The sequence below is a fragment of the Apaloderma vittatum genome, unplaced genomic scaffold (assembly GCF_000703405.1).
Source record: "Apaloderma vittatum isolate BGI_N311 unplaced genomic scaffold, ASM70340v1 scaffold9073, whole genome shotgun sequence".
In the NCBI taxonomy this organism is placed as follows: Eukaryota; Metazoa; Chordata; class Aves; order Trogoniformes; family Trogonidae; genus Apaloderma; species Apaloderma vittatum.
In genome coordinates, this window is record NW_009706373.1 from 25,669 (window position 1) to 42,071 (window position 16,403).

Here is a 16,403-nt window from a genome sequence, read left to right on the forward strand (position 1 = left end):
CCAAGCATAAGAGCATTAACTCTTAAAATTATGTCCTATATTACTAATAGCACCATCCATTATTCAAGGACTCTGAACGTGAACTGTTAAGACTTTTCTTCCTCTATCTTCTCCTAAGGAATACAGATAAAATTTTTTCCCACTTCTCAAATTCATGGCCCTTGCTCTTGTCAGCTTCTTTTTATGGTTTAGATAGATACATGTCAAAAGGTAAGATCTCCCTTGTCTTCCAAGTATGCTCAAATGCACTATTAACTAGCTACAAAATTCCTGTCAGTGAAGAGTTAGGCACTTAAGTTCATACGCCTTAAGTAGACTTCAATAAAACGCTAAGCAGGCACTCAGGCAGACTCAGGTTAGACTGAATCTAATCACGTGGTTAACAACATACCAGTGTTCCTTGGTCATAAAATCTAGACTAGATATATTTAAGCGGGAGATGAAATCTTAGCACAGCCCTCTCAGCGGCTTGCCACTCTTCAATTACTTTGTTAAACTTATTTAAGGAATCAAGTTTTGTATTCCTTACATCTAACTTGTACATTTCACTCAGAGTAAAAGAAAAATAAAATACCCAAGACTAACACAGTTCATTAACACAATTACAAAAATGTTAACATTCACAGTTATTTTGGTCTTAATATTTTTCACATGTATACATTCAATTATATTGTGTTATTATTAGGTTTTTGTAACCACAAGTTCTGGGTAAATTGTACAACAACCAGCTGACGTTCAAGTAATCCTACCCTGAGAAAATCTGTTATTCTGAAGCTGCAAAAAACCTTTTTTGCACTAAATCTCACTTCAATGAACAAAATAAATAACAAGAGGCTGCACTGCAGAGGCCAGATTTGACAGATTGGAACCAAAGAAGCAGTTGCTCTCACAACTGCAGAATTTCAACATTTTCACCACAGATTTACTCAGGGTAAGTCGAGTACATGCAAAAAAAAAGAAAAAAGGCTTACCGCAGATAAGTGCTAGACATCTCACTTAGAACCATGAATAAAGAACCCCTGGGGACTCCAGGAAAACCTGTTTGCGTCTCCTCACAGCAATAAAGAGAGTTTTCCAAATTAAACTCACAAACACTATTTGATGCCCACAAGGCCGCACGAAGCACAGCATCCAAATGCACATCAGCACTGAAGGAAGAACTCGGTAAAAGGTTTTCTGTACCAGGGATGATTTGTGGAGGCAGTAGTTAACAGAACCAGTGGGTGAACAGACAGCGGGGGAGCATGCCAGAAGGGATGAGATTTTAATGCGCTCCTCTTGTCAGGGAGCTTGTTCTCTTGTAATCGATACAGGGTCCCAGGACAATCCGCCCACCCTTTGCAACGAGCGGAGTTAGTCAGGGCTGGTACTTGAGATTTCCAGTCTCCTCTGCACATTCCTGGTCTGGTTGCCTTCATTTTTCTTCCATGCAACAGGGTCTTCAAGACTTCCAGGAGTTTTGAAAAATGCCTCGTGACGTGTAGGACGAATGCTCTTGGGAGTGAGGGGAGTTGATGAAGGCTATTTGTGAAACAAAACCAAAATGATTCAGTAGGGTGTTCTCAAAGCCTACATGCGAGCACTCAAACAGAAGACAGCCTGTAGACATTAAGCACTAGACCCTGCTACTATGGGGAACCATATCGCACATCCTTTCAGAAGCTCCACATGAAAAGCTACAGGCTTTGCCCCTTTTTGTTCTGGAGGTGCCTGTCAGTACATCATTTCTGGAAGCTGAAAGCCTCTCTCTCATTTCCAGCTGAAACTATTCATGGCTAGTTCATACTCATTCATTCCTATGCCAATCTTGTCCTTTAGCTTAAATGGCTCCTTCCCTTCCTTGATGTTTTGCTCACTTTCCTTATTTGTTAGCATCAAAACAGATCTAAAATTAGACTCCTAAACCCTGGCCACTTCTGTTTTAAGTGCCACTCTACCTTAACCTCTAATATTAGTATCTGTAATGAGATTGGCTGCCAACCAGTCTCTATTACAGACTTTTTCTAAAGCTTGAACGAGATAAACATAAAATAACACAAAAGCTTCCAAAAGCTTAATCTACTTGTCACTGCATTAGATAATAAGAAAACAAATCACAGATTTAGGAATGTAAGCTATAGCAGTGCCAAAATGTCACTGCTAGTAGCAGCACGGTTGACATGACTGTTTTATGTCACTCATTGTACATCAGACAAACAAGTCCTTCATTTTTTACTTTTATTTTTTACTCCAGAAATCTGTTTCTATGGTAGATTTTAAAAAATATCTTTACAGAAAAGATCATTAAACCCCACAAGAATCGTTCTTTTGCCCTTGTTCTGATGCTGCTATTATGTTTCTATCATTTAGTGAAGAGATGTCAGAACACAGGTGAGGAGATACCTGAGAAGTGCTGCAGCCGGCTGACTGCTGAATTATGGCAAATGATCCTGCTGTCCACCTACTGTGTGTCTGTAGCCACTGCCCAACTCACAATGATAGTGTCAAATGGAGAAAAAATACTGACATGGATTTGGGGGAGAAAAAAACCCACAAATCTGTAAGCTATTTTTCTTCTCTAGTCCTGTAAGGTTTTTAAAGATTCAGATTTGTATGATTTTAAAACTCCCGTAAGACTTTTAAAACTCACTACTTCACTGTTCAGGACTAGATGTGCTACATCAAGCTGTCTTCACAGAATGTGAGGGATCAGAAGGAACCTCTAGAGATCATCTAGTCCAGCCCCCCCACCAGAGCAGGATCACCTACAGTAGGTCACACAGGAACGCGTCCAGGTGGGTTTTGAATGTCTCCAGGGAAGGAAACTCCACAACCTCCCAGGGCGGCCTGTGCCAGGGCTGTCACCCTCATAGTGAAAAAAACTGTCATGAACAGTGTTCCAAGCCCTGCCATGACTACAGACGGACACACAAAGTAAGTGGAAGCGCTTTGACATGCCAGCACCAGCCCCAGAGCACAAGCTGCCTTCAGGCCCCGTGACCTGGCACCACTGTTTGCCTCGTCACTCAACCACCTCTCAACTCTTACCTGCTCCAGCTTCACAAGTGTCACTGGATGCCCCCCACACATGGGGGAGTCTAGTTTAACCGCACCACAAGGTCTCACAAGCACGGGACTCAAGTGTGGAGGGGGGTGAGCTGGTTGCTGGAGATCCACCGAAGGCATGGGTGAGACTTCGGGGGTGACCACTGCCGTAGTGCCGATGAAAACGGGCGCTGTCGATGCCAGGCTGGACATACTGAAATTCATGGGGACGGCAGCTGAGGAGCCATCAGGAACTGGGGAAATGGGACTGGCAACTGTTGGAGAACAGACGAGAGGGAAGGAAGCCAGGGCTGTTGACGGCACGATGACACAGGGGACGCTCAGAGAAGGTAACTGGCTCGCAGCCAGGCTAACGGCACCGGGGGCTTGGTTTGCAGAGAACAGGAAATTAAAACTGCTTAATCCTAAACGAAAGAGAGAAAAAGCAAGGCATTAATACAGTTGACAAATTGGAATTAAGCTATTATAACTTCATCCTGAACAGGAAAGGGGTACAACAACAAAGAAAGAGAGAGGCTGCCCAGTAAGTAAACTAGGACAAGAAGAAGAAAAAAGAAAGAAGAAAACTGTCACAAACCCATGACTCTTCCGTCAAGCTCTCTTTCCTTACCTTCCTCCATCTCCCCCTCTACTGCCTGTTCACTGTATCTGCATTCATTTACTTTGTCCACATCTTGGTTAAACTATTTTTCTCACTAATGGGAATCATATCCTCTGCTATACAAAAACATATGCTGCTTTTAATGAGAAAAAAAAGCCCCTAACAAATGGAAAACACTCATAAATATATACCCTAAAGACCCTCATTTTCCTGAGAACAGCTGAAATATTGTTTTGAAACAGAAGCTGCTCAGGTTCCCAGTTTGTCTGACCTTCCGAACTGAGCATCTCGATCCTGTAAGTAAAATCCCCTAGACCACACTCTGTGCCATGAGCGAATCAAATACTAAAGCAGTCATCATGGAAATCTGCCATACGTATCCTGTTCACCCAAAACTCTTCCACTCCACACAAACACAGACACGAAAAACAGTGGACACAAAATCCTCTTGTAGTATTTTCAGTTACTTCCTCCCCATCTCTACTGTGTCCTATTAAGAGACCTGGCCACACTCCCATTTCCTCAGTTTTTGTGGGGTTATCCTGAGGATGCACATGACAAGCCAGGACAGAGTTCATCGATGACTAAATTTGCCCACAGAGGGGCTGTTGCACTATTCTGGCTGCTTTAGCACCAAACATAAGACTTCCAGCTCGCCCGAGTTTTGCATGCTGGGTAGGTGTCTTTTTTGCTGCACATAATTCAAGCATGCAAAATCCACATTATTTATTTCTCTGGGTACCTCAGAAAAATGCCTATATTTTCAGGGAAGCTAGAGTTCATCTGGAGTCAAGAGAATTCAGAGCTATTAAACTACTACAGAGAACTGCTGACAGATTTTGTGCCAAATATAGACTTATTCACCTATCTTCAAGTCTCTCTATTTGAACAGCTCAGTGAGCGGATACAGAAGCCTGAGTGCCTCTAGATATCACGGCTGTCCTTACCAGCAGTAGGCTGCACATAAAGATACTGTGGTAAGAAAGGTTGATTGGCATCTTCTTTAGAGATGTGCTCTTTTCCTGGAGAGGGTTCATCAGGGCCTTTATTCTGAGACCATTTTTCTTGCCCCTGAGAATCTAAAGGCATAGTAGACTCCTTGTCTGCAGCCTCTGGAGCAACAGGACTTGCGAGGTCAAGATGAAAATCTTCTAGATGTAGAGCAGATGCACAGCCACTTCCTGGGGTAGATTCTGCCTTGGGTGACTCAAAAGGCTTCTAAGCAAAAACAAAAGAGGAAACACAGAGTCCAAACTGAAATCACACAGTGCAATGTCTCTCGTGCACTTTCCTCAGCTACAAAGTAAAATGTGTATCAGGGCAAAGGAGTAGCACAAAACTGATTAGCAAGTCAGCAAGTTAAAAATTTCATTTGAGTACTTGAAGAGCTATAATAGTGATGCCCAAGCCCTGTGCTGTAGCTCACTTTCAGTACTTGGAGACACTAGATAAGGAATACCTCACCTTGGGAATTAATTTTTTATTAATAAGGAAAATCACCTGTTTCAAATGGCTTATATTCGAACACTGATACAACCTTGAGCCCGACCCCTGTTTTTAGCCTCACCGTCATCCTTCTCTCACCAGCCTGCTGTGAGCAACACTGGCCTTGACAGAGACAGACTTAGGCTGAAGAGTAGGGGGAAAGTGCAAATGACATTTGCTACAGCTCAGCGGAGTAAGCAATGCTGCTGCTGCTGCCTGGGAAAGCCCAGGCTAACACAGGAAGATGAGGACTAATAGTCACATTGACTTCCCCGCTCTAGCAGGCAGTTTTGTTGAAGACAATGACCAGGACACAAAGAACAGCTGAGTATCACATCACTATGCAAAGCAATCGCAGTCCATTTTCCCCTGGTAGTGTGAAAACATTTTCCAGCTAATGCCTGTACTTCCTGGCAGTACACCCTTGTAACTTCATTAACATGCGTGAGGCAGCATTGGTATCTGTATCAAGAGCGGTGCAGCGAATTCTCAGTTCTGAAAACACCGTTTTGGGCAATAGTCTTCCCTTGCCTAACAGGAAGCCTAAGTGATAACAAAGTCCACTTCTTTACCTCGGGTACTACAAGTGAGAGGGGCACATCACTCTGTTCCACGGTCTGCTTTTTAGCAGCTGGCTCTTCATCATCCACAGGTAAAGAGGGAGATGCGCACTTGTGAGAGCTGCGTTTTTGGCAGACAGCTGCAGGTACAGCCTGGGCTTCTGTGCTCCTCCTTCCCGTGTCTCCTGAGGTGGGCAGGGTTTCCCTCAGATTGTTTTCCTGAAGACCACCGCACAACATAATAAGGGATGAAGACGGGAAGCACAGGAAGGGTTGGTTGAGGACCAGAGTAGCTTTTCCATTTTCTGTTTCAGAGGCTGCTGGCGTGGAAGGATGTGGAGCTTGGCTGCTGATGGCACTTGGCAGCGAGAGGCTTGGCACATCTTTGTGAACCTCAGGGAAAACTGCCTGAGGCAAAGGGTTAACACAAAAATCAGAGTCCCTGGGAACAGAAAGAAGAGAGGTTATGCTTGGGTTCCTTGCTGAAGTTAATGTCATTTCTGTGGCACAAGCTTGATTCCTAAAAAAAAAAGTAATGAAAAGAGGAAAAATATTAAGCCCAAATTTGAATTCCAATTTTATACTTAAAAGCCAACAGCTACATTGTTAGACACAAATGTGGAAAAGTCCCCTTCCCACCAATCACTATATATATATATTTTTTTTTTTTTTTTTTACAGAGTTTACATGGAGGATCACTTTTTATTATTTCTAACTACACCGAAGCAGACTTATCAGTTTTATGGCAGAATGATAACGCTTTCGGTTGCACTTGATTAGAGTCAACCATTTACAAATTAATTCAGAATAGGATGGCTGTAGAAAAGACCCACTGATATGATGGAGAGGTTCTTACACAGAATCATGATTTGCTCAGCCTTGACAACAGGTCAAAGGAGGCAGGGATTATCTTTATAAACATACACAAGACAAAGAACTACTGAAGCTAAAGGACAATAGTGGTACAAGTACAGTTGGGTATAAATTAGCCATGAAAAAAAACCCAAAGAAAACCACGCTGAGACCTATCAGCATTAACAAGACTCTGCGACAATTTTGTCTCAGTTTCATCAATGGAATCTAGCCTTGAACTAAATATTCAGCACGAAGCTGAAACTGGACAGGAGTTAAGACCAACCTACCTAGTATCTTCCTCTATTTTCTGCCTGCAGACAGGTGCTAAATTTATCATTTCGGAGCAATATTCATCTGAATTCACAATACAGGCTGAAAGAAGAAAGGAGCATTCAATTAGTAAAAGGTAAGTTTATGAAGCACATTTTGATACCACCCATATAATTGGTGTAATTTTTTCTATCCTGGCACATTTTTATAACATCCACTAATCACCTAAAGCCAGAACCTGCAAGGCACTCGGAACTCTCAGTCCCACCGGAGAGGTGCTTGACATCATAATTTTCTATAAGAGGGAACTGTGAAAGGCCCTGTAATTGCTTTAACTTTTTTAACAGCTACCCATTAGATTGTTACAGTAAATTCTGCTGTATTAGGAACCATAAAGTAAAACATCCTTTTGTGACTAAAGAATCTTTCTTTTTCTACACCAAATTTTAACAGAAGAAACTGCAGTATAGCTGCAGTTAGTGGACAACAGAAACATGTCCCAGAAAACAAACTGCAGATTCAAAGCAGTATGGCCCAGATTCACCTCAACTAACTTTAGGTGCTTGACTGGAGTGTCCAAAACAGAAGCTTCATCTACATGGACAGCAGAAATATAGGCACCTCTCAAGGGTAATTCACATATTTAATTAGGCTGATTCACCCAATCACACCTTAGATTGGTGGGCCCACATCTGGGCGGATGCAGACGGATAAAAAAGAACACACTTTGTCAGTAGTTACCTTCCCTTTCTTGACGTGGGCTGTTGGGCTCAGAATTGACCTTCCTTTTGGTCCCTTCACAAGGCTGCGCGCTGTTAAACGAAGCGTGACGTGTAAACCTTTGCTTTCCATTAGCACAGATCCGATAGGGGGCACGGGCTCCCCTCCGTGCCCCTGGCAGAGGATCGGATGTTGGGCTATGCCCTCTTGGCTCATCTGTAGGTACATAATTTTGTACAACAGTCCTTCAGGGAATATAGCTCATCATTCAGGCTTCTGCCACGTTACTGCGCTTGGCCGTAAGAGAAGAGGTAACCTCTATACCACCTCAAACCACACAACACTGAGGCAGACCTAAGCTCAGTAAGCACTGGTAGACAAGATAAGGGCTTCCCTCCTTTCCATTCCATGGCAGCTATAGCAGCAGCACCTACACCCCAGTCTGCACATCCAGGAGAAAGGGTATGAAGATGGCATTAACAGTGTCCTTTGCTTTTACTAGGTCCTGGCACCGGCCTGCCCCAAACACATTAGTTCTGGCCTCTAGCCAAGAATCAGCAGCTTACAGACATGCTCCTGGCCTACCACCTCCTTCTTTGGAGACAAATCTTTTGTACGAGGGGATTTGTGCACGAAAACAGCCCTGCTCTACCTCAGTAAGTCCCCTTACAAAGAAAGTAATTCACTAATTATGACAGCTGATAATCACCAGGTCAACAATGAATGCTGAGCCATTCTTTACACATGCAAAACAAAATTATACCACTTGGGAAGGGATTGTCAGAGCAAAAAGAAAAGAGAAGTGAGCTACACAAGTTACCAGTCCTTCCAGGGAATTCCACAGGCCCAATCCACTTGAAGGCCGGTTTGCGTCCTCTTTCCTCTGTGACATGAACTTTCTTGATCAAATCTAGGCTCGTGAGAACATTAGCAATATCATACAGTCTTCGTACCTTTGCTAAGGAGAAAGAGCAGAGATAGTTAAGATAGTCATGTTTACAATGCATATAGTACATATCTCTGTGGTAATTTAATTCCAGAATATCAACATAGCTTTCATAGCTGAGGTGGGTAAAATCAAATTGGCATGGACTTAAGCTACTTCCTTCAAAGCTTGTCATGCCAGCTCCCACCTGCTTGTCACTGCTTCTTCATATCTTAACTGCTTATCCATCTTGGCTGCTCAGGTTTAAGCTCATCTATTTGATTTGATTAAGGGGTCGGTTAGCTCAGTGGTTTGAGCGCGGTGCTGACAAAAAGGACCAACACCGAGGTCGCGGGTTCGATTCCCGCTCAGTCCCCATGTGTTGCCAGGTCTAGTCAAGAGGTGGCATCCCTGCCCGTAACAGGGAGGTTGCACTAGATGATCTCTGAGGTCCCTTCCAGCCTAGGCCATTCTATGATTTTGATGGAAACGGGTTAGGGAGTGATTACCTCACCAGCTTGCCCAGAAAAGGCAGCTACCTCCACATGGGGTAAAGCCAAGCACTTGGGGGCAAAAGGCACATTAGTGAGCAGTCGATAACAAGGCGACACATATATATAATCTTAAAAAATGTAACACTCCTAGAAAAATCTCTGTGACTCAATAAATAATGTGTTGGAGCTGAATATGATACCCATAGGTTGTCCAGCTAAACTCTTCACATCCTTCCGGGTATTTGGGCTAGAATTTTAAGACTGAAATTCAAGTATTTTCTTTTAAAAGTACTCTCAAGACATAAAATAGAAGTCTTTATTTGAGAAGAATTATTTACTAATGCTGAGTTTTCCCATGTTGTCCAAGGGATCAAAGTATTAATCCTCGTTAACTGAAAAGCAAGCTGTGCCATCCAGCTTCGAAAAATTTCTAGGGTAAAAAGAAGTAACACGTTTCCACAGAGGAGAAAACGAATTCCATTTAACTAATCACCATGCTTCATCTCATTAAGTTCCAAAATATAATTCAGAATAGTACAGGAAACAGGGTTAAAGTATGAAAAAATAATTCAAACAACAACAAAAAAAGACTTCTCTTCATTCTGAAGCAAAAACTTGGAGATAACTGTCAAAATTACTCTTCCACACCCCAAGCTGTTTTCACAAAGTGGCATTTGCAATTAAAAAAAACCCAAACCACATTTCAGCAAAAGACTCTCAACCTGCTCCTGCCGTTACCTATTGGTACCAGTTCAAACATGCCCATTTTCTCTGGTCACTGACTGACTGATTCACCTCTCAACAGCCAGCTTACTTTTAAATTTGCTGTGGTCCACTGTATCCTGGGTCTCTTCTATCAGTATCTTTGCTGCGATGTCCAGAGTGACTATCTTGGTCTTGGAGACAAGGAACAGCATGACAAACTTTTGGCTCATAATCCGCAATGACTTGTCCTTTCTGCTGTTTGCAGATGCTGTGTTACAAATAATACCCAAGCCTTTTAGCATATGTCATCCATCACAGCCAGAAAACTAGCAAGTAGGTTTCTCACACACACAAGAGGTAAAGCATTTCCTTGTTGGGAAGCAGAAGTCTTTTAAAAGGCAGCAAACATCTGAGTAATGCTGACAGAAGTCTCTCTTCAAAAGGCAATAAAAACTAAAGCTTGCAGAAAGAGCTTTTAGCAAGTCAGATTCCAAAGCTGATTCTATGTTACGTTACAGCTTTGTGGTGTAATTTGCTGACTTTAATGGACTGTTACATGGCCAGCATGCAAACAGTAGACAAATGGAAGATGGCACCTTCTGTCAGGATAAAGGATTTACTGTCAGGTGTGGATGGGGAAAGCGTGTCTGGCAGAAGTTCCTGCCAGTCTGTAGGACAGAGGGGAAAAAAACCCCCAACCTGAGACCTATGCTAGGGACAGGATAGAAGGAAGAATTCTGTCACCTCCACGGTGAATTCAGCAGCTTTTTGCAAAAAAGATTTTTCTATTATTTAACTCAAAAGCAAAGCACGGGGAAAAGTCACATATCAAACAGGAGAAAGAGACTTGTGTCTGTGTATCACGTCACACACATTGGTTATCTTACCAGAGGCGAAGTCTGGCTCCGAAAAGTCCAGTAATGGTCTGTCCAGAGAGTCTGGAATAGTTTCCCTTTTCCGTTCTCCAAATCTGTATTCCAAGTCCTGCTCCTTGTGTTGGGTGAAGGTCACTAGCTCCCCGTACTGCACCTTTCCTGCTTCCTGAAGCGTTCTCAGAGTTTGACTGAGCTTGTGCCGGCCATGCCAACAGTACTGGTTCTTGGCCACGCGGCTAACCAAGTGCAACGACTTCAGGACATTCACTATATCATAAATTCGTCTCCGCTCAACTCCTGGTTTAAATGGGGGAGGAAATAAAGAAGACATAGATGCCCAACTAGTTTTAAGGTCTCTTCCAACCTAGGCCGTTCTACGATTCTGTGATTCAGCAGAAGTGGAATAGAGAATCACAGAATCACAGAATATCAGGAATTGGAAGGGACCTCTGGATATCATCCAGTCCAACTCACCTGACAGAGCAGGTTCACCAAAAGCGGGTTGCTTTAGTGTTAGATTAGTATTAGTAGAGTATTAGTTTAGTACGAGAGAACAGGCTGTTCTCTCACACTGAGTGTTCACAACGTATTTTTCATTGTTCACCCAGACACAATACATTAGACCCACCCATATTTGCACAACTAAGAACTGACTTAGGTATGGTCAGCCCCACGGTATGATGCTCTTTGTCTATTTTCTCAACTGCCTGCCCAGCCATGGCTTCAGCTGAAAGCATCTACACTGTGTTTAGAAGAACCGATTGCAGCCCCACTCACTCTGACCTGCCCTGAGGTTTTCAAAGCACTTTGGCCCTCCTTCTTGTCAGAGAGCTTCAGAGCTCAGACACATACGTGTACACAAGTCTGTGTATTACAGAGGGCAGAAAAGGATCTGAGGCCGATACAGGGTAGATATAAAAAAGCCCACTCCTACAGGAAGCAGTGGGAGCATGGTCCTCCACTTGCATTTTCAGTGTCAAGTGTGTACCGAGCAAAGGAATGTCAAAGGCTTCACAAGGTGCAAAGCAGTCAAAAATGCCCCCAAATGCAGCAGAAACAAGTCCTCGGTGCCGCCTGCACCTGCACCGATGGGAAATCTAAGAAATATGTCCAACTTGGGTTCATCCTGACTGATGTGAGCGAGGTTGGGGACCGAATATGAACAGGACAGTGGCTCTGCCCACTGTCCCGAGTACTCATGCCCGGTGCCGGCTGAAGCACGGCTGTTATATAAAACAGTGCACTACATGCTGGTGGCATCATCTGCACTAGAAATCCCATAATAGTTAACATCAGCTGAACAGGACAAGTGCTAGCCAAGGCAAAAAGCAAGACGCCTCAGCAGAAGGCAAGGCCTTGATGAATTTATTTACCCATCTGGATAATGTGGATAATACTTACCAGTCTCAAACAAATGGACTAAATGCAAGGGCCTTCTTAGCAGTAACAGAGGATATTACTCTTCCATTCCCTTTTCTTCCCAAAACGGACATATTTCATTTTTGCTACCTCTTTACTGTTAAATACTTCAGCTCTAAATGTAGACACAACATTTATTTAGTTTAAGTCAAATTTTGTAAAGACCTTTCTGGCTAAAAGGCAACCTCTCCAAGGACTTGGATCTTTTAGTTATTGGTATCACCTGGCTGAGTCCTCTCTTCCAAGCTCTCTTATATCTTTCTGAGGCAACTTCACTAATTTTTTAACTAAGACCAAACCTAATAGCAGACCCAGCAACCAGGCTACTTGATACCTTCTTGCCACCTCAATATAACACTTTTTCTCATTCTACTCTTGCAGGTCTTCTGGTAACCTCCCCTCACAAGACAATATTTAACCTTGATGAACCATGAGATCTTGCAAGACACAATGTCAGGTACATTACTGAAGTCAGGCAGTAAAGCCAACTATTTCCTACATCTACTAGTTTGTAATTGTTTCCCCAAAAGTTCCATTAAGCCAAAGTCTATTACTTCTATGTCCTCCTTCAGAGGGTTTGTAACTCCTAACTCCTTTAGTGTTCAGCAATTCGAAAACTTAAGAAAGCAGCAGAACTGATAAACAGCTGGAGGATAGATCTGTCTAATAAAAAGCAGTCAGAAAGCACATTCCAAACTGGTAGCTTTATGAAGTAGTAAAGACACTAAGAATACTAGGCATTTCCAGCTCTTGATTAGTATGATTAGAAGAGCATCCAGACTCAGGGAAAGGCAGACCTTGACTGTACTTTGCGAGATGGGTGATCTTTTGAAAGCCCTCTTGTTAGGTTACCCCAGCGACCAGTTACCCCATTTTTGCAGGTATACATACCAAGAATTGAAGCCACTTCATCCAAAGAAATAGTAGTTCTTTCTGTTGACAAAGGATAACTTGGATAGCGAGCTAGAAACTTTTGGCACAAGAGTCCTAAGCTTTTCTGTTTTCTGCTGGGCCTCTGCTTTTCAAATTCATCAGCTGTGCTGTCGTCTACCATATCATACTGTTAAAAAAATAAATGTTAATTCTTTAGTGCAGAACTTTAGAGGCAAGGCATAGCCAAGCAAAGTGTATTTCAGATGTTAGCAATATTTAATCTTGATTTTCTCATAAGGAGAAAAACATGGATTCTGTGCAAGCACAGAGCACCTGGGTGACATGCTTTTGCTTGCTAGCTCTTTTTAATTCATCACACAAGGCATCTACAGCAAAATCTCTTGTCTCTGAGATCATAAAATAATAGTTATTCATAAGGAAACAACAGTAAGATCGAACACTCAAGACTAGCAGATGGTAAGATCCTACTTGGAAGGAATATTTCTTTTTGAGAGAAGGAATATTCCCTCAAACATCTCTGGATCTAATAAACCGGAAGATGTATAAGCCATCAAAGAGTTCCTCTTTCAAGAGATTTTACTGCCCTTTACAGTGCCTCTATAAATTTAAGAAACTGGGGGTTGGCTGGCGCTGATGCTAAGAGACTATAAAAGGCACCACCCAGCCTCTGAATCTGAAACTCAGTTGAGCTGTTAGTTTAAGTGAACTCTGCAGGATGGTCTGAACAAGGCTTTCCTGCTCCTGCAGGGGGGAAAGAACACCAACAAAACCATGATGGTGAGAATGTATGAAGAAGTATGTTTTATTTATTACAAAATGACTGAGGATTTTTCTGCACTGGTAACTTCGAGGTTTTGCTTCCGTGTCTCACCCTCTGGCAAAGGAAAACTGAGAGTGGTGGCAGCTGTTGAAACCCACGTTTTCTTGCTTATGAGATCCTAACTGCATTTGCTGGTTGTGCCTAAGCGACCATGTGGCAGGCTGTTGCTCTGATTGAATTCTTTGAGTTTTACACGGTATGGAAATAGCAATACTTTTTACCATAACATTTTACATCGTCTGTAAGTTAATTTTCTATGTAGGAAAAATTATTAAGTATAAGTTTTATTAACTAGAAAGTATTTGAACTCTTTATAGTAACCAGCCCAAAAACGCTATGGGATCTTGGCAGGATTGGAGTGGTAATGAACTAACCTTTAACATCGACTATTTTTTACTTACAGGAAGCTAAGTTGGGAATTATCTTTAGAGAACGGTTTGTTCCTTTATGACTATCTAAACTGGAGAATTCTCCAGACTACTGTCACTGTAGATGCTGTAAAAGCTACACTTGCAGAGTGACCTGCACCTATTAAATGATTCTTCTCAGCAGGAGGAACTAGCTTCCTCTCACTGACACCACCAAGGAAAGATATTCTACAAGAAATAAACCAGGAGAGGGAAAGCAGTGGTTGGAAGAAAAAAGGAAAAAGACTGAAGGAAGAAAACCATAATGGCGCTTATTACAACTTGATGTCAATCTCTCCATAGACTTGCTAAAATGAGGACAGGGATAAGCCCCTTCATTGCCTGAGTCTCAACAAGTGGAAAAAAAAAAAAGAAATAAAATCTTCCTAATGCTCAACCAAGATGTCTCATTGCTAGTTTAGGGGCTAGGGTAGAAAGGGGGACAGATTTCAGCTGACCACTCTGCAGGGCTGTTGTGGAGAGGGTATAAGATTTGAAAAGCATTTTGAAGAATATGCCCTCCCATTGTCGAACTGCTTTTAAGAATGCTGCCTGTTTAAAAATGATCTGGCAATTTTCTTTTTAATGCAGTTCAGGAAATAGCGTTAGAAGTACTTGTGGAAAATGACCCATTTAAGCTCTGCTTCCTTTGCTGTCCTCTAAAGTAACATTCAGGCTCTTGAGGGGTTTCAGGTCAGTTATAGTAAGACAGTTGCTTTTAGTCTTTGAAAGTCCTGTTACTCAGCCAGTGCTGTGTAGGCAACTGACCCTGGGAATGTTTTACAATTCTGCATTTTTCCTTAGGGAGCAAAGGACCAGCTGGAAGAAAACTGAGGCACAATTTAAGGAAGGTCTGAGTCCTAACTGAATATAAGGTAACTGTGTTCTGAGTCTTACCTGTAACGAATCGGGTGTATCACTCTGCTCACTGTTTTCTATGGGTCTGAAGAGCTCTTTCTTCTTTTCCCTGTCCCTCATGTCAGGGCTAGCAGCACTAACAAGCATCTTCAGGTTAGCAGTGGGGGTCCAGGGATCCGGCTGAGGTCTGTCAACGAGCTTAACAGGTGTAATTGGACTTCTTTCTGGGGTGCAGCCTTTTTGCTTTGATAAATCAACTGGTTCCTTCTTAATGGGAGTCTTTGGGGCCATCCTGGATCGATCATATATGTTTTCCTATTAAAAACAAAATGCTTTATACACAACAGGAAAGAAAATAGTCTGACAATCAACTTCACTGTTCTTACAAAGGTCATTGTAGTGACTCATGCCTTGGCACTCAGGCCTATTTTTAGCCCAGTTCTTCTGCCTTAGTTGGAGGCAGTAAAATATTCTACATGCTAGTGTACTGGTGGTAGTGTGTATGAACCTGAGGTCAACCGGTCCAATTTGTGGCCTATCAGGCTTTTAAACTCTCACTATAAGACAGCATTGTCCATGAACATGAATCGTCAAATTGGACTGAATCTGAAATAATGCATTGGCCACATAACACTTAGTAAGCAAACACAGTGTTCTGTTTGAAGGGTCCCCACTGAAAAGCCACGCTGCAGATGCAGCTTAGACTGCCATAAAACATCAGACTGAAGTGGACGTAACTTCCTGCACAAGTGAAGCAACCTTCTGCGCTATCTGCTGCTTAAAACAACAAAGAAAATCTCCCTAACCATATTCCTTGACTGCAGCTAAGAGCTGCTAGAAGGAAAAGTATGTTCATGAACTGATTTTTACTGTCCTTTGAATGAAACTCTACTCCCTCCAGTTCCCAGCTGCAATCAAACATTTTTTCATATTTCACATTTGAGTCCAGTTTTACCCCTCCCTCTTACTACAAGAAATATCACTAGAGATGAACCACTTTCAAGGGACTGACTGAGGAAAGCATCAATGGTATCCTTGAGCTGAGATCAGTTTTTTGGGCAGCAAGGGTCACTACTTCACTCTAGCCTATTAGGGCAAACAGCTCATGAAGGCTAAAGGAATGAAGTGGAGAGGATGCCGCACTGGCTTTCTTTGCAGGATATCAAAAAGTGAGATCCGGGTATCCTAAATCTGGCACAGAACAGGACTTGCAGAAATGTCCACACAGAAAGCTGTACTGTGACTTTTTTTGCGCAGGGAGATCAGTGTTCTGTTCTTAGGTAGTCCAGCTATCACTGAATTCTCCTACAAAAAGGACACAATTTTTTTGGAACTCCAGCTAATATTGCTCAGTGGTTTCTAGATTTTTTTCACTTGAAATAATTGCATGCACCTTGAGTGATGCGAAAGAGAGGAAATCAAGTGGATAGATTATCATCAGAAAGCTAAGAGAGTTTATAACTTGCTGGA

General features: G+C 42.5%; 1 protein-coding gene across 1 annotated transcript; it reads right to left on the reverse strand.

Annotated features, from left to right (window-relative positions):
* Positions 1 to 1,353: 1,353 nt before the first annotated feature.
* E2F7 (E2F transcription factor 7) lies at positions 1,354 to 15,242 on the reverse strand. The gene is made up of 11 exons (XM_009865764.1): positions 14,973 to 15,242; positions 12,846 to 13,014; positions 10,548 to 10,832; positions 9,770 to 9,928; positions 8,357 to 8,494; positions 7,558 to 7,752; positions 6,834 to 6,918; positions 5,704 to 6,211; positions 4,594 to 4,864; positions 3,028 to 3,449; positions 1,354 to 1,521 (listed from the first exon to the last, which is right to left on the reverse strand). The coding sequence occupies exons 1-11, from the start codon at positions 15,222 to 15,224 to the stop codon at positions 1,354 to 1,356; spliced, it is 2,652 nt and encodes an 883-aa protein (XP_009864066.1). The 5' UTR covers positions 15,225 to 15,242.
* Positions 15,243 to 16,403: the final 1,161 nt, after the last annotated feature.